At 41.3% G+C, this 24,837-nt stretch overlaps 1 protein-coding gene across 2 annotated transcripts in view; it reads right to left on the reverse strand.

Moving 5' to 3' along the window:
* Positions 1-14,030, reverse strand: part of Nt5dc1 (5'-nucleotidase domain containing 1) — a 127,853-nt gene extending 113,823 nt beyond the window's left edge. For both annotated transcript variants that reach the window (XM_045153967.1, XM_045153966.1), the window contains exons 1-4: positions 13,913-14,030; positions 7,621-7,712; positions 4,354-4,425; positions 1,839-1,945 (exon numbers count right to left, since the gene is read on the reverse strand). In XM_045153967.1, the coding sequence (XP_045009902.1) occupies positions 1,839-1,945; positions 4,354-4,425; positions 7,621-7,712; positions 13,913-14,005 (364 nt within the window). In that variant the 5' untranslated portion in view covers positions 14,006-14,030. The remainder of the gene's footprint in view (positions 1-1,838; positions 1,946-4,353; positions 4,426-7,620; positions 7,713-13,912) is intronic.
* Positions 14,031-24,837: the final 10,807 nt, after the last annotated feature.

Raw genomic sequence — 24,837 nt, forward strand, 5'->3', positions numbered from 1 at the left:
AGAAAAGCTCACAATTCAGGATAAGTGCACTCAGTGCTCTCATGGATTAAAGGGATTAGATTTATTCTGCATGGTTTGGGGATCTGATTAAACCTGAGACCCTATTTAGTATATATGCTACTTTTAGATCTGTTTTCTCTGGGGACACTTCTGACAGCCTATACCACAGCCCTGAGCCCAATCTCTAATTCCAGTTGTGCCTTGGAGCAGTGTCATGCAACCTCAAACTTGAGAATATCATTTGCTTTCTCCTAAAGGCCCTGGCATCACATGGCTCATGTGGCCAACTCAATTAAAGATCCAGTGAACAAATATCCTGGCTTCTTGTCTCCTGAGAAGTCTCAGAACCTACTGTTCCTTATGTCTGTAATATTTAATTTTTTTAACCATATGCTCTGATTTTAATGTAACAAAGTATACATGATTGATGAAGCCACTAGTCTTTTCTTCATTCATATTTCTCTGAAAATCCAGGCACTGTGCATCTGGATGGTAAACTTTTGTCCAGTCAACCCAAAGAAGGGCACCTCAATTTCCAGGACTATCAGCCTGGTTTCTGGGTAAGAGAAGCACCAGAGGGAGCTGTGGCTGCAAAGAAACACTGCCCTCTAGTGGGAAAATGCGCACTGTCACAGACGGGAACAACCAATAAAAATACTTAGTAGCAGAGGCCAGTAAGTTAAAAAGGAGTCCTAAAGGGAAGAGAAAGGAAGGGAGGAGGATACTTAATAGGTTGATATTGTATATATGTAATTACAATGATTGTAATGGGGAGGTAATATGATGGAGAATGGAATTTCAAATGGGAAAGTGTGGGGGTAGGGAGGAAGGGAATTACCATGGGATATATTTTATAATCATGGAAAATGTTAATAAAAATTTAAAAAAACCTCCAGATTATGAATAAATTTCTAAGTGTACCTAGCTTTTCTTTGTGAAGAAAATTATTTACAACTGTTACCCTCTAGAGAGACAACAGTTTTATCATCAACTGGAAAACACTGTATACTCCTTTGAATTATTTGTCTTACCAGCTTATTTTATCCAGAGCACTCACACCTGACACTTTCAACTCATCATAAAACATCTAAAAAGATGGCAGATTTATCAAACAAGGCAAACATAATAGTAGCAGTGAATAAGTGGAAACATTAAGTCATTATACTTTTTAAAGGAAAAAGATACATTAAACACTGCAGTGTTGAAAAGCACAAGTCTATAGCAAATATATATATAATAAATGAAAAGGTAGCACCATTTTAATAAGGTCTATTTGTTTATAAAAATATTTTAACTATTCCAAATTAATTCATTCCTATCTATGCAAATAACTTCTGAAATATTCTTTCATGTTTAATTTTGGTGAGGCTCATTAAGAAAGGGAAAATGTGCAAAATCATTTTAGACATAAGGAAATTAAAGGCAAGGCAGAAGATACGAAAATTGGCAGCCAGGAAGAGAATCCTGAGAAACAGAAGAGGTGGGCAATGTGGATATGCAGAGCCATGAGAGATGGAGAAAGGAAACATCAGGCATGTGACTATGTGACAAGGTCAAAGAAGACATTACCCTCTGGGCTAATGTTTACTCCAGAGCAAACACAAGTCAAAGGAGTATTGAGGAAACCTTCAATAAAACAGCATAAATGCTGTTAACATACTAAACCAATGCCAAATGGAAATCAGACACACCTAAAGAAAAGTACATCCTACTGCTCAAAATCATGGCCATTCTCTTCTGTATCTTGCCCAATAGGAGGGGCGTGGGGTCTTTTTTGTGTCCTCACATTGCAGGTTCAGAGTCCAAAAGAAGAGGAGTGGATGGCAGATGAGTCCTACCTGAGTGGCAAGGGGTGCCAGTGTCTGAGACAAAACGCTTCCATTCCTTTTTGCCGTAGGCCTCCGCCAGCGTCTGTGGACTCATCATCTTGGTACCATGACTTGCCCTGTTGTGGGAGATGACAAATATCACTAATTGTTCCCTTGACTGCCTTGTCTCCAGCATGGAGACAGCCACTGCTGCTGCAAAACAACATTTTTTTTTTCTTTTTTCTTGGGACTGGCTCCTGTTATACAGCCCAGGCTGTGCTTGACCTTGTGATCCTCTTGCCTCAGCCTCCTAAGTGCTGTACCACTATTGTTTTTCATTATGTATATTTAGTTTTTAGCTGGGTGACTTCCCTGTCTAGAATTCTGTAAGGGAGAGAGAGAATGGGTGTGCCAGGGAGAGGGTTTCCAGCCATTGCAAGAGAACTCCAGATGCATGCATCACCTTGTGCATCTGGCTTAAGTGGATCTTGGGGAATCAAACTGAGGTCCTTGGCTTTGCAGAAAGTATCTTAACTGTTAAGCCATCTCTCCAGCTCCAATATTTTATATACTTTACTAGGAGAACATGATGTGACCTAGCCTACCCACTTGTTCCTGAAGAATTGTAACTTAATATGATGAAGCTGGGCACAATGGCACGAGCCTGAAATTCCCAACCTCTAAGGAGGCTAAGGTAGAAGGTGTGCAAAGCCTAATCAACTTAGGAAAGACTGCATTTCAAGCATAAATTAAAAAGAAAGGGTGGGAATGTAGCTCAGTGGAAGAGCACATCCCTAACGCAAGTGTGGTCTTGGGTTCAATCCACAGTAGTGTGTGTGTGTATATACATACATACACACACATACACACACACACACACACACACACACACACACACACACACACGGTAAACATAACAGGAACAATTAGAAAACAACCATGTAGACTGGGTGAAAGCTGTCTTTAGCCAAAGTAAGGAAGAACAGAAGATTCCAAAATTAGAATATGAGTCACTAAGCCCATAGGAGGAGTGGCAGCCACCTGGCATCAAGGGCAGATGCCCATAAGTACATGGGACTATGGAGACAATGGGGGAGCAACCGGCCCAGACAAGGACACAGCATACCACAGAGCACACTGGGGAGCAGCGAGGGCAATGTGGCAAAGTAGAACAGGATGTAAAATGAGCTCAAAATGCTGCTTCCACATCACCTAGGCCTTGTTAACAGATTCTTTCCAGGTAAATAAACTGTTGATGTTTCATATACTTTAATATTTTATTTTTATTTATTTATTTGAGGGAGAGAAAGGGAGAGAGAGAATGGGTGTGCCAGGGCCAGGGTTTCCAGCCATTGCAAGAGAACTCCAGATGCATGCATCACCTTGTGCATCTGGCTTAAGTGGATCTTGGGGAATCAAACTGAGGTCCTTGGCTTTGCAGAAAGTATCTTAACTGTTAAGCCATCTCTCCAGCTCCAATATTTTATATACTTTACTAGGAGAACATGATGTATATTTTATTTTTGTGGTGAAATAGTATAAAAGAAAAATGAAAGAAGAATAAGTGAGGGAAATCCACACAGGTTCTTTTTAATAAAGAGGTTAACATTACATATCAAAATAGAGGAATTCTAAATGACTAACAGGAACAGATAAGGAATCTGATGTGTTGGGTCAAAGAAAGCATCAAGGTAACAAGTCAGGGAGTTTGAGAGAAACTACAGGTTAGTCAGAAGTTGAATGAGGAAGGTCAAACTCCGGGTGTGTAGGTGTTAATGAGAGAATGACTGAAGATGGCCAAGAACATTGTGACAATCTGGCCAGAGTTAAAGGTCATAGTTAAAGATGCACTGTGTGCAACATAGAAACATGCATACATAGGACACACACTAGTTGCTTGAGGGAGAAAAAACACAATGCAGATGAATTACAAAATGATCACAGATAAAACCACCCCTGCTCTTTGTAGAATCACCTTAGGAGAGAGTCTGAGAAGAAATATGAAAAGAATTTACATCATCAAAAGGAATGAAATATTAGAAGAGGTAGTAACTACAAGGGTTCCTATGTTGACTCTGGCACAAGTTCCCAGTCATGGCGTGACATTAGTATAGGGTGTGACGTAGTTCTTCACAGACTCAAAGCAGTGATGGTAACTGCTCCCTGACTGCTTTCCATATCCTAAATAACACTTGGGGTTGGGTATACTCCATAGAGAAGGAGAGCAAGCTAGCAAAGAATGTGGGATGAACGGAGGCTGATGAGTTTCAAAAGGAGCCCTGCAAGACCAACACTAAGCTGGACTCAGCATCTCATGCTTGAATCAAAAGTCTCTGCTTTTAGTCTATGTATCTATACACATGCCTAAATCTGTGAAATTTCCAGGTGCTTTTGCAGTAATAGGTGGCCAATGAAATAAAGCATTTGTATTTCCTGAAAAAAATTTTAATGACCTTATTTAACTCATGGCTTAAGGATCAGATAATATGATAATAAACTATCCTGGAGAGAGTAAAATGTTGACATCACAGCTAAATTGTATTACCTGAGCACAGTGCCATCATCTGCAAGTTTAATAAAGGTCCCATCTTCCAGATCTAACGCCAACCCCTTGCAACTGAAATGGGAAAGACTGATTATCAACCAATTCAGGTATTTAGCCTTAGAAACAATAATCTACATTTTAAATATATCACAATGCTAAAAAGGGACCCTTCTGCCCAGGCAAATGATATATTAATCAAAACAATGAGAATATCTAAAAACTGCAAAATTAAGCCTCACTGAAACACAAGTTGGTAAGAAAAACTGCTCAGCAAACAAAAGGCAGCATGCTCAGTTTGTAAGTCTTTAGACTTTTAAAAAGAGGAATCTGAAAATCCAAAAAAAAAAAAAAAAAAAAGGAGCCTCATCCTGAGCCTTTGCTAAAATGTGAAAATGTTTCCCATTATCCCAAACAAACAACATATTCAGCACAAACGTGTGTGGATGTGTTCACCCACAGTGCACACACACACTGATAGTGCACAAGGTAACTTCCTTATTATTGTTTTCTACATTGTTTAGGATCTGTCTCAATTTAGGGCCAGTTATAAAAACTTGCCTTTGGGGCAAGGCATAATATTGAAAACAAGTAACAGAAGGTCAAGTACTAAATGTTAGATTCCTTATTATAAAAGATGTCTGGGACCTAGGGAGAAAAGTAAGTATAGATTCAATATTATGAATAATAAAAGCAAGGCAGCGTAATGGCCTGCAAATGTCAAGAGAGTTAAATAAAAATGAAAGGGCACTTTGGAAGCATTATTTACTTTCATTCAGAGTAAAATTTCCAGGGCCAATTATTTAATATAGTAAGTTCTGCCTGTTTCTTCCTGGTTGGTAAGGGATGTATCAAAAGTAACCAAATATCGGAGGAATGTAAAATACATGAATATTTTGCATATGTTTTTATGAGCGCTGATTTCCAACTAAGCAATTTATTACTGTCTTACTTCATTATTTCTTTCATGTGCATGGTGTGTACATGCATGAATGTACTTGCATGTGTGTTCACATATATATTTCTTTGAGAATGGGCACATGTGTGAGTATGGTGTGTGTCTATGTACGTATTTGTATGTGTGGACTCATAGTTGTGCATGTGCGTGTGTGGAGGCCAAGGCTGACTGTCAGATGTCTTCCTTGATTGCCCTCCACTTTATTACCCGAGACAGAGTTTCTCACTGAACCTATGAACCTATAGCTCAGATTCACCTACAGCAGCTAGCCAGCTTGCTCCCAGGATTCCCTGTATTCACACCCTTCACCCCGAGTGTTGAGACTACAGGCATATACTACCATGTCTCCATGTCTGCCATTTTATACGGGTTCTGAACCCAGATCCTCATGCTTGTATAGTAAGCACTTTACACAGTAAGTCATTTCCCTAGACATATTATCTTATTTTATAAAAATATTATTTATTTACAAGCAGAGAGAGAGTGTGTGTGTGTGTGTGTGTGTGTGTGTGTAAGTGAGCATCCCAGGATCTCTAGCTGCTGCAAACAAACTCCAGATGCATGTGATACTTTGTACATCTGGCTTTACATGGGTTCGGGGGAATCAAACCTGGGTCCTTAGGCTATGCAGGCAAGCGCCTTAACTCCTGAGCCATCTCTCCAGCCCCTGCTGCCTTATTGTTAAATATTATTTATTTGTTCATTTATTTATTTATTTGCAAATAGAGAGAGACAGACACACAGTGAGAGTGAGGGGTGGGGGAAGAGAGGAGGGAACAAGGGAGAGAGAGAAAGGAAGAGAATGGGAGCACCAGGGCTTCCAGCCATTGCAAACAAACTCCAGACACGTGTGCCACTTTGTGCATCTGGCATTACGTGGGTACTGGGGAAACAAACCAGGGTTGTTAGACTTTGCAGATAAGTGCCTTAATGACTGATCCATCTCTCCAGCCCCCCATTGTCTTATTTTTAATTCATTTTTTGGGGGGAGGTAAGAGTTTTGGGGTAGGGACTTGCTGTAGCCCAGGCTGACCTGAAATTCACTATGTAGTCTCAGGTGATCCATGAACACACAGAGATCCTGCTACCTCAGTCTCCCAAGGGCCAGGATTAAAGGTGTTCACTACCGTGCCTGGCTAACTAATTTTAAGTTTCAAGAACTTACATGTTGTCCAACTACCCGTGAATATGACGTGGGCTCAAGCTATTTCCCAGTCTCAGCTCTCAAGTCGCTGGACTATATGTATACTCACATGCATATGGTAGCATGTCTGGATATCTGAACAATTTCAAGTAGTTTAAGATTTTTGTTTGTTTTTATTGTCTAAATGAGGAAGAGGGTCAGGGAAAGCTTTGGGAAACTAAAACAATAATCCAGGAAGTGAACAAGCAATGAGTCAGACAAGGACTATACAGAAAACCAAATATTCTGACTTAGTCACTTACTCTAAACATGATTTCTCTGGGCTGGAGAGATGGCTTAGTGGTTAAGACATTTTCCTACAAAGCCAAAGGACCCAGGTTCTACTCCCTAGGACCTGCGTAAACCAGATGCACAAGGGCCCAATCATCTGGAGTTCATCTGCAGTGGCTGGAGGCCCTGGCACACCCATTCTCTCTCTCTCTCTCTCTCAAATAAATAGATAAAAATTAAATTAAAAATTATTTTAAAAACATGATTTCTCCTCCTTTACATATTTTTTTTATTTAGTGATAATAAAATGAACTTTTTATTAAAGTTTTTTATTTGTTTATGTGTGTGTCTGTGTGTCTGTGTGTGTGTGTGTGTCGGGGGGGGGGAGAGGAGAGAAGGATGGAGAGGGAGAGAGAGAATTGGCACACCAGAGCCACCAGGCACTGCAAACAAACTCTAGATGCATGAGCCACCTTGTGCATCTGGCTTACATGGATACTGGGAAATTGAACCTGGGTCCTAAGGCTTCATAGGCAAGCAACTTGTAAGCAATTTCTCCAGGCCCAAATGAACTTTTTAATAAAGATGGAAATTTTAGTTCTTTATAACCTTTCAGGCTCTGAATTGTGACTTACTTTTAAATTGTACAAAAATATCCAAATTAATCACATAAATTCTTAGCTCATTTTCACATTGAATAAAGTCTAAATATGTTTAAACTAGAAAAGTCTATTAAATACAAAACTTTTAGCATAGAAGTAATTTTGTCCTTTGACTCAATTTCACAATTCACTTTCTATCATCACAAATGAATAAGCATTAGCATTTTATCAGTAACAATTAAGAGCCACAGGGAATGTAGGACAAAAAGAGATTAAAAACAAAAAAGAAAACTTACCAGAAATCCCAATCCTCTGGGGTCAAAGTGAGCAATTCCTTATCATAGCCTCTCTCCTTGACTAAGAACTGAGCAAAGCTATTATAAATGAGCTACAAATAAGGGAAGAAGAAAATGATTAAATATAAAATGTGCTGTTCATTTTTAATTCTACAGATGTGAAAACCTAATGGAATCACTGATGGGGCTAGGTAGGAGCAAAATATCAGTATTTGGGACGTTTACAGTTTAACCCCTTTCATAAGCGATTCACTAGCCCCTGAGAGCCCCAGGAAATGTCCTATTCAAATATACCATAGCATACAACTGCACAATCAGAGACAATTATTAATCTTACTCCTAAATTCCAGTTGACTCATAACAAAGATCTGACAATGCTTTATAACTTATTAGAATGTCACCAGGACAATAACATATTGACCACACTGTCACATCTGTCTTTGGTTCATTCACCATTGCTGGAAAGATCTAGAATAAGAGACAGTGGAATACATACAGGGATCAGGCAAATGATTTACAGGAGGAAATACAAGGCCTCTATCAGACACAAGAATATCTTATTTCTCCACCAAAAGAAAAACAAAAGCAAAAATAACGCCTTTGAAAACAAGCACAATGACTAGGTTTATTTTATTTTTTTTGTTTGTGTTTTTTTGTTTTTTGAGGTAGGGTCTCACTCTGGCCCAGGCTGACCTGGAATTAACTATGTAGTCTCAGAGTGGCCTCAAACTCACCGCAATCCTCCTACCTCTGCCTCCCAAGTGCTGAGATTAATGGCATGTGCCACCATACCCAGTGGCAACTTGGTTTATTTTTTTTTCAAGATATTTTTTGTTCAATTTTATTTATTTATTTGAGTGTGACAGACAGAGAGAGAAAGAGGCAGAAAGAGAATGGGTAGGCAAGGGCTTCCAGCCACTGCAAACGAACTCCAGATGCATGTGCCACCATGTGCATCTGGCTAACATGGGTTCTGGGGAATCAAGCCTTGAACTGGGGTCCTTAGGCTTCACAGGCAAGCACTTAACCACTAAGCCATCTCTCCAGCCCCAACTTTGTTTATTTTAAAGTGGCTCAACTTTGAAAGAACTTTAGAGAAAAATGAGCAAAAGGTAGATAAAAGACCGCACAGGTCTTTCTCCAAAGAGTGCTCTTGGCTAGTGTTAGATGCATTTGAACCCCAGGCAGGGCAGCAGCCTAGGGTCTAAGCTGTGTCTAGAAGGCACATTGAACACTCTGACCCTTCCATAGACTTCAACCCATGACAGGCTGTGAAAGAGTGGTATGCTACCAAGGGTCAGAGGGCATAATGCAAAAGAGAATGATTGGTAAGGTCTCTTAGAACACTGCCTAGAAGATATGGCAGAGCTAGGTTAATTAATTCTAGTACATGGAGTGGAAGGTAGGACATTGACTAAGGGGTCTGCACACTGGTGGAGCTGGGACACTGGGGTCTGAGTGTCAGAGAATTGAGAAAGCAAAGGCTACTGTCAAAGAGAGCTGCTGTCTGTCCAAAACTACTTAAAATCTTTAAATGTGACTCCCATCTGGTGACCCTTATCCAAATCAACTATTAACAGTCCTACATTCTATCAACACTATTTATCAAGAGTTCTCAAACAGAATAGGTGCTGCTTCTTTAAATGACTAGATCCCAAGTGGGAACACCTATAAGATTCTGGGGAGGACTGGAAAGCACCCTACATGCTAACTGGAAAAATTGGATTCAGTCATACCAAGGTACAAAATACTATGAGCAATAAAAAGTACTTAAGATGATCCTTCTTGTAAGAACTAATGCCATGGAATCAAGAGATATGAAAAGCTCAGAATGGAGTATGACATATGGGCAAACCCAATTCAAGCATCTGCTATTATGATCACAAATCAAAACACTACTGACTTTAGCATCTACCCAATGACATGCCATAAATATTTCCATTATGGCCCTGTTCAAACTACTAACAGGTTAAGGGTTTGAATGTTTCCTGAACATTGAAGAGGTTCCCTCCCACTGGATCCCAAGGGCCAGCTATGGTGTGCCATTAGACATGATTCTGGTCAAGGTAGTCTTGGACCAGTGGAGTTTCTCATCCCTTGAAGACTGACGTAAGACTGATACAGATCCCTTCCTCTCTGCTGCTGACAGGAACATCCACAACTGGGTGTTGAACCCTGTGAAGGAAGTTCCATCCAAGGAGAAAACAGGGCCTGTGTGAGAGGAGATGATGGGTGCTATACCATGAACTCCTCAGTCTACTCCTAATGCTGTAGCTCTCGTAGCTTGTCCTGAGATTATGTTAGGAGTCTTCAGAGCATGGAGCCCTCCATCATTTCTTCCCCCAGCTTTAGCTACAACATGGTCTCAAAAGACTAGTAATAATGCACATTCCATAGTGGCTACAAACTAGTGTCCTACAGGCCACAGGCAGCTCACAAACCATGTTTGGTTTCTGTTTGAGTCACCAAATAAAATAATGTCTAGGTAAATGAAAATTTCAGATAAACAGTAAACAGTTATTTTTTGGTTGTTATTGTTGCTGCTGTGATAAGCATGTCTTATGAATAATTAGGACACACATACATAAACTATAAATACTTCTATAATTTGAAATTCAAATCAAAATGGGTGCCCCAATTCTAATTTAATTTAAATCTGGCAATCTTATAATTCTGCTGTGTTGGAAAATGAGGCAATGCTTTTGTGGTGGTTTGAATAGAATAGATGGCCCCCAATATATTCAGTTATTTATTTGCTTATAGTTTGCATCTTTAGCCACCTGGCTGGAGGCAGTGTCACTGGGTAGATCTTAAGGTGTGGTGGTGGGTCTCAGGTTTCAATCTAAAGATATATAGTGTGCCTAGCTGGAGATCCTGAAGTGTGCTGTGGCTTTTGACCTTTTGGCTTATTATACTTCTCTTTCTCTGCTTGGTCCTGTGAAGGCAGGTCAGCTTCTTCTGCCATTTATGGAACTTCTCCTGGATCTGTAGGCTTCAATAAATATCCCTTCCTCCATAACTGTGCCTGCTCTGGAAGTTCTTCTCAGTGAACCTGAAGCTGTCTGCTACAGCTTAAAAATAGAAAATTTCTCAAACAAGTTCAGATTTTCAGCTTGCCAAAAAAACAATTGGAAGACCTTGTAGGACTGTGCCCCTCCTGATTAATGTTGGCAGAATTCAAATGTGGCTACTTCTTTAGATGTACCAGCCACCTCCTGTTCTTGCAGTCACACATTTAGGTCTGAGTCTGCAGTTCCAGGAGAACCCAGGGGTCATCTGTCATGACTTCTGGAACATTCTGCCTGCCTGAAGTCCTAGAAGGGACACACACAGGTCCATATTTGTATACCACCAGTCATTAAATGTCCAAAAGAGGGAAGGAAGAGGCACTCACAGCTGATTTGGCAGGCCTCAAATGACTTCTCCAAATCCTTCTGCAGCTCCCCAACTTCTGAACAGCACCTAGCAGTCCAGCTGGTGCTCCTTGTAGGTTTTGTCTTTGCTTCCTTTACTCTTTTTAAAGTGCTCTTCTCTATCTCATCGCTTGCCAACTGGGGAGATTCCACCCTGGGCCTCTCCCCTGAGCTTTGTTTTCTACAGACAGCATGGAAGTGACAGGCAGGAACCCAAGCCACACTACCTTGCACTTCAGAATTCCAGTATCTCCTAAGACATGCCACTATATCTATATTTATGGAGGTTACAAGAATTCTGTGATGATCACCTCAAACTGTAAACTTGAGGGGCTTCGAATCATCAAGGAGACACATCTCTGGGCATGTATTTAAGAGTGTTTCCAAGAGGGCCGGGCATGGTGGTGCACACTTTAATCCCAGAACTTGGGAGGCAGAAGTAGGATCACTGTGAGTTCGAGGCCAGCCTGGGACTGGAGTGAATTCCAGGTCAGCTTGGGCTAGAGTGAGACCCTACCTTAAAAAAAAAAAAAAGTGTTCCCAGAGAGGTTTAACTGAGATTTCACCTTGAATATGGGCAGTACCATCCACATGGGTTAAGATTCCAGAATGAATAAAAAGAGAAAATAAGCAAGGCCAATGGAGCATTAGCATTCATCTCTCAGCTTCCTGGTGCAGATGGAATGTGACTGTCTGCTTCACACTCCTGCTGCCATGACTTCTTTGAAATGATGGACTGAATTCCTACAAATCATGAATCATATGAAATCCTTCCTCTTTGAGTTGCTTCTTGTCAGGAATTTGGTCACAGCAAGTAGAAAAAATAACTAAAACAAATGTAATCAGTTCATATAAGGAGAATGCTTATCACAAAGGTGGTTGTGTCATATTCGGTTATGAAAGTCCTTTCATTTATTTAAGGATCCTACAATGTCCTGAGCCCAGTGTGAGCACTGACAGAGACAATACAGTTAAACCTGATGCCAGGGAGGCAGGCTCTGTGGGAGGAGGGCAACAAGCAGACAGGCAATGCTAGAGATTAGGTTGTGAGGAAAACTGTAGAGCTGTGACAAAACGGTAAAACCTTGCAAAGGGAACTGTGGATGCTTTCCCCAAAGGAACAGTTTGAAAAGGGCCGGCAGGATGAACAGTCACTGTGAAGAAGGGCAGAGGTCCTCCAGGTACAGGCAGCAGGGTGTAGAAAGATGCAGGAAACAATGCCCTCCTCCATCTTTCCACTACCAGGCTACCACCTACTGCTAGACTGTGGGTGATTTATTTCAGCATCCCCAACTGCACCTTGTTGTTCAACACACTGTGAGAGTTAAATTTCTATACTAAACCGGATCTGAAATTCACCATGTTACTGTTTGCCACCTCTAAATATCACTTAGATACAAGGCTTGTAGTGAAGAATTTATCTTTGAGGATCACAAACACCCTGACATTTTATGCTCAGACATGGGCAAAATTCGTTCTTGTGACAGAGGCCTTACACCATTCCCAGTAAATGAAGGTGAGTACAGTGGAACTGCACAAGAAAATCTGCACCAGAGATTTGAAAAGCATGAAGCAAAAAGAACAATCAAAGACTTAGGGGAAGGACTGGCCAAAGGATCAAGATGTAAAGAAAAGCCTTCAAACTCAACATGACTAAGGAATCTGGTCTATGTAATATGAAAGCAGAAGGGAACTCCAGGAAAAGCCTGGTGCATAGAGGAGCCACACATTTTGATGGGAGGACCTGAACTGACTGGGGACCTGACATGCCTATAATGAATAGCCTGGCTGATACATACAACAGTGATGTGGAGTTCTTTTTTTTTTTTTTTTTTTTTTTTTATTGGCCATGGGCTGCTCTCAGCATCATACATCTATTGTTCACTCAATCTCTCAGTAATCTTTTCAGGTAAAGCTCCATTTAACACATGGGGAAAATGAGAAGGAAAAGAGGTTAACTAACTATCTACTGTCTTTGAGGTGGTGCCCCAAAGTACGTACTCTGGAGGCAGAATCCAGCTTACCCTCCATCCTTTATTTTGGTTTATCGAGGAAGGGTCTCACTCTGGTCCAGGCTGACCTGGAATTCACTATGCAGTCTCAGGGTGGCCTTGACCTTATAGCTATCCTTCTACCTCTGCCTCTCAAATTCTGGGATTAAAGGCGTGAGCCACCACTCCCGGCTCAGTTTACCTCTTTCACTCTAATATAGATCATTCTTCAGTTCCCGAGAAACCAGATGGAGGTTGGGCAAGTAATGTGAGCAAAAGTCTACAATTAAGGTACTCCTTTCCTTCCACCCCAGGGCTTAATGAAGACTCAAAAAAACTTTTTGGGCCGTTGGGGTTACAATGTAGTAAAGCATGCAACAACTGGTTATTTTATTCTGCTGGTAAAACAAAATTAGGACTAATATCTTCCTGACTTTTTATGGCCAGGGTTACTTCTAACACACCATACAGTCTCTTCCTAACTGTGACAGTTTGGGCTTGCAAAAGAAACCACGCAGCCACAGTTCACTCCAAGTCTCAAACCAAATGGCAGCATTTACACCCACTTGGTGCCCAGAGGGCTGGCCAAAGAAGCAGGGGACCCCGGACGGGCAAGGCCTGGGCCCATCTCCGCTCCTCCCTAAGAACCCCTTCCTCAGCCACAAGCGGCTTAACGGGTCCCTCCGGCGCCCCGTAGCCCACTCCCGTCAGGAGCCGGCTCTGCACGCGCACTTCCGCCCGGCTCCCGGAGGGGTGGGGGTGCCGACCAGGCCGGGTCCCCGGCTGCGCCCCCGGCAGACGCGCACTTCCGCCCGGGGGCGGGCCTTGCGCAAAGGCGTGGCGGCTCGGGGCCCTCGGCGCAGCCGCCATGGAGCCCGTGCCACTCACCCGGGCGCTCGCGGGCAGCTTGTAGCGACACAGCGTGTGGTCGAGGTCGAAGCCCACCGCGTCGCAGGCGGACAGGGAGAAATGCTGAGCCATGGTTGAGCCGGAGGCCGGAAGAACCTGGGCGGAGGGGCGGAAGAGAGGGAGGGAGGAGCGCGCAGGGCGGGCGGGGCGAGGCCGGGCCGGGCGGGGCGGGGCGGGGCTTCCGGGCCTGGCCGCCTCCCGCCCGGGTGTCCTGCAGCGCCCCCTGCAGGCAGCGCCCCGCCACGGCCACGACAGCTAGACGCGCAAGGTGACTGACACACGTGTCTGGAGTCATTTGCAGTGGCTAGAGGCCCTGGCATTCCCATTCTCTCTGTCTCTCTCTCAAATAGATAAAATGTTTTTTTTTTGTTTTTTTTTTTTAAAAAAAACAACTCCTCAAACAAGTCTCTGGAATAAGAATCCTCAAGAAAGTGGAGCTGTTCACTGTCCAACAAGCGCTTCTTTACTGCTGTCCGTGAACCAAGAAAAAGCTGATTGTATCCACAGATGTATTCATATTCTCTCCAGGAATCTCTTACTAATGTGCCATTGACCTCCACTTTCCCCTCTTCATCTGCAGTGAAGTGCCTGCCCCAATCAGACTTCCATGTTTATTTAATGCCCCAGGTCTCCTTAGAAAAGATCTCAATACACACACACACACACACACACACAGCGCACTCAACATATAACATATACATATGATATGTATATGGTAATATACATACTTTAAAGAATCTCTTGGGGTAAATGTTCCAGAATATTCATTGACAGAAGGAAGGGTGTAAAAGGTTTATTTCTTGATCAACAGGAACTTCTCTTTACAACATCCCCTGGATGTGCTAAACTGGGAACAGGAAATTCCTTAGGGAAGGAGAAAACATGGCATTGCTGTCAGTTCCATCTTGCTGCACAAAGAACCCAACCAAAGCAGCCTAAGGCAAGAAAGGGTGTGTTCAGGTTTACAACTGGGGAGGAAGCTCCATGAGGGCATGGGAAAACGGTGGCATGAGTGTTGCCGAACTTCTCTGAAAAGATCGATCCAACACAGGTATGAGTGAAAGTAGAGGAGTTTATTTACCTACGGCCCAAAAAGCTCGAGGTCAAAAGAAGCTCCAACCCACAACTGAGATTTGACTTTCATTTTATTATAGTGTTTATAGCAATGGAGAGGGGTTAGGGAAGGGTAAGCAAAGCCACTGGGTTTTACAGAAGTGAGGTGTGGCAATTAGCTGAGTTGGCTTGTGTTGTCTATATGATTCAAAACAATTTTTCAAGACATGTATATCATTTATATCTGTAGTCGGCTCACCCTAACCATGACTTCTATTTTACTCTTTTAGTTTAAATTTTTTCCTATCGCACCCCCCCTGGGCCCTTTCTGAACAGGTCTCTAAGATTTTTCAACTGCTAACAAAGGTACATTTAGCTCCTCAGTGGTTAACTCTTACACTGACTTAGTGAATCAGTTTAGCTTTCACTTTCAGCTGCTGCTGCTGCTGCTGATTCTTTTGTGAGTGAGAAAAAGAGAAAGGGAGAGAATTTGCACATCAGGGCCTCCAGCTATTGCAGTCAAACTCCACATGCATGCGTACCCTTGTGCTCATGTGCAACTTTGCATGCTTGCGTCACTGTGCATCTGGCTGGTATGGGACCTGGAGAGTCAAACATGAATCCCTAGACTTTGCAGGCAAGCACTTGAACTGCTGAGTCATCTCTCCAGCCCCCAGCTTCTTTTCTACTATGTGAGCAAAGAGTGGACATCACCTCCTGGCTAACATCAGGTAGACAACAGCAGCGACTAAGTGTGCCAAACACTTGCAAGGAAAAGCTGGTTATAACATCCATAAATCCACTCCCAACAATACATCACCTCCAGGAAGGTTCAATTTCCAAATTGCCACCAGCTGGGGACCTAAGCATTCAGAACACATAAATTGATGGGGGACATCTGAATCAAACCACCACATTCTGACTCTGGGCTAAACTGATTACCATCCATGATGTAAATATTCAGTCCAAATTTAAAAGTCCCTATAGTTTTTTGTTTGTCTGTTTTGTTTTTTTGAGGTAGCGTCTCACTTTATTTAGCCCAGGTTGCCCTGGAATTCACTATGTAATCCCAGGGTAGTCTCGAACTCATGGCAATCCTCCTACCTCTGCCTCCCGAGTGCTCGGGTTAAAGGTGTGCGCCATCATGCCCGGCTCCCCATAGTTTTTATCAATCCCAGTGATATTCAAACATCCTCATAGTCCAGACTTTTAACTGAGCTGTAATAGCAAAAACAAACAAACATAATGACACAGAATAAACATTCACACTGCAAAAAATGGCACTGGGCATAGCAAAGAATTATTCAAACAATGTAAGATTTAAAACAGAGGAAACATCAAACTCTGTAGCTCCAAGTCCAATAACTAACCAGTGAAAAAAATCTCTGGAGTTCTAATTGTGCCCCTCCATCTAGGCTTTCACAGTCCCAGAAAACTTTATCCAATGCTGGCAGCTCTCTTTGACAGCCATCCTGGCATCTAAACTGGGTTTCCACTGCAACCCATAGTTCATTCTCATGGCTCCATTTGGTCTCCATGCAGGTAATCCAACAAGCCTGCTTCAACACTGCCCATGGCCATTTCCAAAATACAAAACCATATTGCAAATTCAATGACCCTCTCTTTCCTGCATTTGTTATATTCCATTGTACCAGGTGTTAATCCAGGGAGGAATAAAGTTGACTATGCAGAATAGGACACTTCTTTAGCATTCAGGCCCCTTTAAAAGAGTCTCCATTCTTCCTGTTGTCCCAATGCAGGTCAACTGGCCCAATCTCAATGGTTGTAATCTCCCAAACAATTGCAGCTCAGTGGACAGCAGTTTCAGCCCGAAGATTTTTTTTTTCCTATGCCACATGCCTCTTCTCATACAAGTCCATTTCTACCCAGTACAACCCTGCGGAAGTTCTCAGGACACGGATGTAACATCAAGGCTCTTACATACACTGCTTCTTACCCAGTCCAGGCAAACCTCTTTCTCACCCTCATAAGCCAAATATCATAGTCCATAGTTCTTACTGCATTTGGGTCCTTCAACTCTGACCAGAATAGTCTATCAAGCTAAACTTACAGCACTGCAAAAGATTTCAAATCCATCCACATTCCTCCTGCAAAGTAGTTCCAAACAGCCAAAAGACACACAGTCAGGTTTCTAGCAGAAATGACACCACTTCTCAGTACCAATTTTACTGTTTCACTCAGCTCCACATTGTTGTATAAAGAACCTAACCAAAGAAGCCTATGGGAAAAAAGCATCTATTTTGGCTTATAGACTTGACAGGAAGCTCCATGATGACAAGGGAAAACGATGGCATGAGCACAGGGTGAACATCATCTATTGGCCAACATCAGGTGGGCAACAGCAGCAGCAAAGTGTGCCAAATACTGGCAAGGGAAAACTACCTATAACACTTCATAAGCCCACACCCAACAATACATCACCTCCAGGAAGCTTAAATTCCCAAATTGCCACCAGCTGAAGATGTAAGCATTCAGAACACATATGTTTGTGGGGGACATCTCAATCAAACCACTACACATGGCCACCGTTCAAGGAAAAAAGTTCCCTCTGCCTGTGTCCAGGTAACCTGCGCAGGAGTTAGCAGTGAGACATAATCACAACAGTCATATCTCTTCACTGAATAATCAGTTTTTTTTTAATTTCTCATATCCATAGTCCTTGTGATAGAGTCCACATTTTTCACACTCAGTAGAATTTCATGAATTATTGAACTCCTTTATTCTAGAAGAGACTACTCTCCAAGCACCACTGCCCTTCTCCTAGCCACCGTTCCTGACTCATTCTAGCACCTCTAAGACAGTTTTCCTTTCTTTTGATCCGTTCCTTACAGAGCTATGAGCTTAAATACAAATATTCACTTTGGTTCCTAAGGCTTTAAAAAAAAAATAAAGACATTTCCTTTCCCCATGAACATTAAGCATTTATAAGATACCATAGATTTTCTGTTAGTAATTAAGAATTCATATACTACTCAGAAACTATCTTAAGTATGTTTTCTCATTGCTGTGACCACATGCCTGACAGGAAGCAAAAAAGTACAGAAGGCTTTATTTTGGCTGATGGTTGTGGGGATTCAGTCCGTAGTGGCAAAGAAGGCATGGTAGGAGCACGAGACAGATGGTCAGTCATGTTGCATCTGATGTCAGGAAGCAGAAATGAATGCTGGTGTTCCACCTGCTTCTCCCCTCCCCCCAGCCTTTCATTCACTGTGGGACCCCAGTCCATGGGATGGGGCTGCTCACATCCATGGTGAGTCTTCCCTCCTCCATTTAAAAATATTTTTTAATTGGGCTGAAGAGATGGCTTAGTGGTTAAGCGCTTGCCTGTGAAGCCTGAGCACCCTGGTTCGAGGCTCGCTTCCCCAGGACCCACGTCAGCCAGATGCCCAAGGGGGCGCATGCATCTGGAGTTTGTTTGCAGTGGCTGGAAGCCCTGGCACACCCATTCTCTCTCCCTCTCTCTCTTTCTGCCTATTTCTCTGCATGTTGCTCTCAAATAAATAAATAAAGATAAACAAAAAAATTTAAAAATATATTTCTTATTTATTTGAGACAGTTGACCATGAGCATACCAGGGCTTCTTGCTACTGCAAAGGAACACCAGATGCATGTGCCACTTTGTGCATCTGGCTTTACTTGGCCACTGGGAAATTGAACTTGGTTAGACAGGCTTTGCAAGCATGCATCTTTAACCACTGAGCCATCTTTTCACCTCCCTCCTCAGTTTTTAAAAAGCATTTTATTTTTATTTATTTATTTTTATTTGAGAGACAGAGATATTTGAGAGAAAGAGGCAGAAAGAGAAAGAGAATGGGTCTCCAGCCACTGCAAACAAACTCCAGATGCATGTGCCACCTTATGCATCTGGCTTTATGTAGGTCCTGGGTGAATTGTACCTAGGTCCTTTGACTTTATAGGCAAGCACCTTAGCAGCTAAGCCATCTCACCAGTCTCTCCCCTCCTCAATTTTAAAGTTTTCTGGAAATCTCCTCGGAGACCTGCCCCAAGGTTTGTCTCCAAGTTGATCCTATGTCGTTTCAAGTTTAAAAGATTATCCCAGATACCAATAATTTACTTGAGTAGCATGTTGAATAAGTCAGTGTTATGGAATGAGTTCGTATGGTGAAGCCCTAAGCCCAATATGAGTATGTTCAGGACTAGGGCCTATAGAGAGTTTTTTTTTTTTTTTAAATAAAGTCAAAAGGTAGGACCTTTATTAGATAGGTTATACAGTGACATCAGCACAGAAGAACAGCTATGTGAGAATACAACAGGAAGAGGACTGTGTGCAAACAAGGCTGTGGTAGAAACCAACCAGGACGGCACTCTGGTCTTAGACTTGCAGCCTCCAGACCTATGAGAAAATAAATTTCCATTGTTTGAAGCATATAGTTTGTGGTATTTTCAAGACATCCTTACTTGTGTAAGACAGTCTGAATTTTTTCTTTAATCATTATTATTGTCTTATATGTAGTGAAAAATCATTTTCTATTTGAAAAATTCCCTAGAAGGAAAGGAACTTCGACTGTGCCTTTTGTTGAATTTTCTTTTTTTTTTTTTTAAATTTTTTGCTTATTTATTTGAGAGCGACAGACACAGAGAGAAAGACAGATAGAGGAGAGAGAGAGAGAGAATGGGCGCGCCAGGGCTTCCAGCCTCTGCAAACGAACTCCAGACGCGTGCGCCCCCTTGTGCATCTGGCTAACGTGGGACCTGGGGAACCGAGCCTCGAACCGGGGTCCTTAGGCTTCACAGGCAAGCGCTTAACCGCTAAGCCATCTCTCCACCCCCTTTTGTTGAATTTTCAAATGCAGGTACTTTTACTTATAATAGTATCATTCTATGAAGCTTAAGTTTATTTTAAAGCATTCTACTTACTGAACTTTATAACTATGGCTACATAATAACTTAGAAATGCTCAGAAATAATTTATAATTTTGCTGTAATTGAATTTCCTCAATTCTAGGTGACCTGCCTTTCTTCTTCACACCTTCCCCCTCTCTCTTCCTTCCTCCTTCCCTCCATTTTTACCTTCCCTCCTTTCTGAGAGAGTCTTGCTTTGTAGCTCAGGGTAGCCTTAAACTCTCATCCTCCTGCCTCAGCTGCCTGAGCGCTATAATTAATAGACATATGCCCCTGTGCCCCACCTAATCTATCTTTTAACAAGGGTATTGTTATAATTTTGTAACTTTAATATGTGATACACTATTATTCATTACTTACCTAAATATTAATTTTGTAATTTTTACACTACAAAATAGCTTCACTAAATGACAATTTTTAAAGTTATCACATTACATTCATTATTTGCACTACAAACATTGTTTGCTATACTATTATTTTGTATATAGAGAGGGTATGACCTCTCTTTCATTACTTTAAAATGTGTTTTTGTTAATTAAACATTGGAATATTCAATTCTTTATGCTCACTGACACATATAATTTGTTTAAAAGATAATAATAAAGTATAGTCAGTAATTTTAAAAATTATAAAATTCACAAATACCTCAATTTTAATCTTTATGGCACTTAAATATTAGCCATTTAGTTAAGAACAAAAAACATATTGTAATATTGTGTGAGGCCTTTAGATGGCAGCAATTCTGCATTACTAATATTTTTCATTCAATTTCTTTTGTAATCTTTAGATCTTTAAATTTCTTAATTAAACAATACTTCATTTTTTTTGGACTCTAGTTGTGCTGTTGCCTCAAAAAGATAAACTTAAAATTTTTTACTGTGGTTTTGTGTTTGTACTTATTTTGAGGGTGGAACCTTCAGCTTCGAAACCACATATGTGTGTGACTGGGCAGGGCAGGGTTGGAAGGTGGGATGGTTATCTCAGCTCCATTTTCAAGCTCACTCTTCCTAGTCTAGTGACTTTGCAACTTTGTCATATGTTACAGGACACTGTAAAAAGCAAGCCAGAATGTAATTCTCTCTGCTTTTGTACCTCAAGCTCATGTGGAAGTTCTGCTCTTTTTCAATAATGAGGCTTATTTGAAGGTTTACTTGTTTGCTCTCCATCTTTTTTCCTGAGAATAACATTACCAGATAAAATACAGTATGCCCAAATGAATGTCTCAAATAATCTATGAGGCATGTTAATGCTAAAGAATCATTACTGTTTACTAGAAACTTTAATATGTCCTTTTTTCCCCCCTGACTACTCTATTAGAAATATGTACCTGTATCCTTTTCCATATCCAACTCTAAAATAGTTCTTCTTTTCTTTTAAAGAGCCTGGAACTTAAAATTCAAATGCGTCTTACTATTTGTTATTGGGTGAATGGCTTCATATGTTGAAACTCTAATCCTTTCAGCCTCAGAATCTGATTGTACTTGGAGATGGAGCTTAGTGGTTAAGTTAAAATAAGTACAGTTTCACTGGTGTCCTTACAAGAGGAGATTTGGACATGAAAAGAGATACACATAAAAAGACCCTGTGGAGACACAGCAGGAAGGAAAGGAAAAGTTAGGAAAGGAGACACTGTCTTTAAACCAAGACAGATCTCAGAAGAAACCATACATGCTGGCACCTTGACTCTGGACTTCTAGCTTCCAGAACTATTAGAAATGTGATTCTATTTTATTTAAGCTGAGTTACCTATAGCATTTTATTATAGAAGCCCTAGCAAAATAATATAGCCTTCAGGACTGTTTCTCTAAGTGTAGAATCCATTATAGAACACAAAAACAAAAATTGTCTTTCTATTCTGTTCTAGGAAGTATTGTTCTTTCTTTTCTTTCTGTCTCTCCTTATGTGTGTGTGGAGGGCATGGGTATGTAGATGTTCATGTGTATGGGTATACATGTGTGGGTTCATGTGTTTTGAGGCTTGACAAAGTCATCAGGTATCTTCCTCATTCACTCTTCACCTCATTTCAAAAAAAAAAAATACTTTTTCTGGGGCTGGAGAAATGGTTTAGTGGTGAAGACACTTGCCTACAAAGCCCAAGGGCCCAGGTTTGATTCCCTAGGACCCACTTAGCCAGATGCACAAGGGGGTGCATGCATCTGGAGTTTTCTCACAGTGGCTGGAGGCCCTGGTGCACCCATTTTCTCTCTCTCTCTCCCCCCTGCCTATTGCTCTCTCTCAAATTAAAAAATAGAAAGAAAAAATATTTTTCTGCATTCATTTGCAGGGAGAGAGAGAGAGAATATGAATGAATGAATGAGTCATGCCAAAGCCTCCTGCCATTGCAAACAAACTCCAGTTGCGCGTGTCACTTGGTACATCTAGCTTTATGTGGGTATTGGGGAATTGAACCCAGGCTCTGCAAGCAAGTGCCTTTAACTGTTGAATCATCTCTCTAACCCTTCACCTTATTTTTTGAGACAATGTCCCTTGCTCATGATTCAATTAGACTATAACCAGCAAGGTCCTTCTATCTTTCCCTCCCCAGTGCTAGGATTTCAGGTCCTCATCTGTGGAAAGAACTTTAGCACTGAGCATCCTCCCCAGTCCAGAAATCTTCCCTTAAGGGACTGGCTCAGAAGAAATGTTTGTTGCTTTCTGAGTGGTGGGGAAAATGTGAAGCAATTATGCTAGTATAGGCCAAGTCTATGAATAAAGTTATAAAAGAAACACACCAAGCTTTCTTATCTGGGGATTGGCATTCTAAATGGATTGTAGGAAATGAATGAGATAGTTTTACAGTCTGGTTAGTGTTTTGGTAACAAGGGTGGCAAATAGTATGTGTACAGACTGAAATGTCTCTTGCAGCCATGGATCTATGTTCCTCTTTTTCCATTTGTGTCTTGTTTAGAAAAATTATAAGTATTTAGTTGAGTTAAAGTTTTGAGTCTTCAAGGCTAACCAAAAATGAACATACTTAAAGAATGTGTTGTAAACTGTGATCCCAGTGTGCAGCTTCTTGTGACCTAGTCTTCAATCTATATTTTGTCTCCAGAGTTCTTGAACAGTTCATTTATTTTTATGATTCAAATGACTGAATGTACCCTAGCACAGCTAGCCATATTATAAATCTGTAAATTCTTACCCACATCCATAAATTCTTACTGAGCTTGCTTGTCAGGCATTGTGCCTGGTTTGCTTGCTGTGAGCCCCAGAATCCCATCTGCAATATTAGCTAGAAATGAGAAACTGAACTATTGGCAACACCTAAGAGGAAACATGATCTAGGAATTTCAGGAAGTTATTTAACACTTTAGCTGAAAATGACATAAATTATAAATAATCATATATGCTAAATTTAATTTTTAACTTCCTTGTCCTTAAGAAACTGCTGGAAAGATTTTTTTTGTTGTTATGGTGAGAGAATTCTCTTATATCAATCTTTTCTGCCAGGTTTAGCTGATGCAATGGTTTTATGATTCTTGTCTTACACTGTGTGCACTGGAATTTTTAGTGCTCATGTTTGTTTCCTTGCTATAATTTGCACAAAATTAATTTGTTGTACAGGTTTTTCTAAGGTACTGGGAATATAGTGTAGTTGGTAAGTGACCACTGAGGTTGGTCATTGCTAGTGTGCTATGAATCTAAACTTAGGTGCAGATAACCATGTTTGAACTGTAGCTGAAGTCAGAATTGAGCTAAAAGAATGTGTATGGGGGACCAGTGACACTTGCTACATGAACTTTATAATGGCTTGACCACTTCAATGTAGTTTGAAATATTTATTCCAGCTTATAAGAACTCATTCGGGAATGGCATCTCCATCTGTTAGTCTGTCTGCAGTCCACTGCTTATCTTGTGTCTTTTCTCTTCCTGGTCCATCTGTGATCACTCTTTGAGTTCTCTGCCTTAATTCAAAGTAATAAAACTTGATGGAAACTACCACAGATATTTTACTCCAGTGCTTTCCAAATGTATTCATGCTATGGCTTATGTAGAAACTAGTTGTGTTTTATTTAGCATGCTGGGACTGACCCAGGTAGGTGGGGCAATCAAGTTCATGAAGTTCTGGCCATCTTGTGTCCCCCCAGCCCCAGGACGGAACTGATTAATATCTTAGCATAAGTATAACGCAGTATTGACTGGACACATTTGCCAAAATACTCTACTTAATCAGCTTTTCCTTTTTCTTTTTCTTTCTTTTCTTTTATTCTATTTTTATTTTATTTGAGAGCGACAGACAGAGAAAGATGCAGATAGAGAGAGAGAGCCAATGGGAGTGCGAGGGTCTCCAGCTACTGCAGACATACTCCAGCTGTGTGCGCCCCCTTGTGCATCTGGCTAACGTGGGTCCTGGGGAATTGAGCCTCGAACCAGGGTCCTTAGGCTTCATAGGCAAGCACTTAACCACTAAGCCATATCTCCAGCCCTATTTTTCTTTCCTTTAAAATAAGCTCTTAGCTTCTAACTTCTTCATTCAGCTTAGCCAATATTTGCTGAGTTTCTTTTATGTGTCCGGCACTGTGAAAGCTAATAGAATTCAACAGTAGACAAAACAGCAGCTTCCCTCAAAGGGCCTGCAGTTGAAAGAGAGGATGATTCTGGATACGACAACCACAACGAAATACTGCACGTAAAATAGAACAGTTATGGGCTGGGGAGATGGCTTAGTCATTAAGGCCCTTGCCAGCAAAGCCTAAGGATCCAGGTTTGATTCCCCAGTACCCACATAAGCCAGATGCACATGGTCATGCATGCATCTGGAGTTTGTTTGCAGTGGCTGGAGGCCCTGGCATGCCCATTCTCTCTATATGCCCCCCTCTCTCTTTCCAATAAATAAATAAAGTATTTTAAAAAGGGGAACAGCTAGCTGGTCTAGTGTCTACTCTTAAGAGTATGTGTTCTTCCCTAAATAATTTTCCCTCCTTAGTTTTCTGAATTCTTTTCCCTTGCCAGTTCTAATACTATTA

The sequence above is a fragment of the Jaculus jaculus genome, chromosome 7 (genome assembly GCF_020740685.1).
Source record: "Jaculus jaculus isolate mJacJac1 chromosome 7, mJacJac1.mat.Y.cur, whole genome shotgun sequence".
Taxonomy (NCBI): Eukaryota; Metazoa; Chordata; class Mammalia; order Rodentia; family Dipodidae; genus Jaculus; species Jaculus jaculus.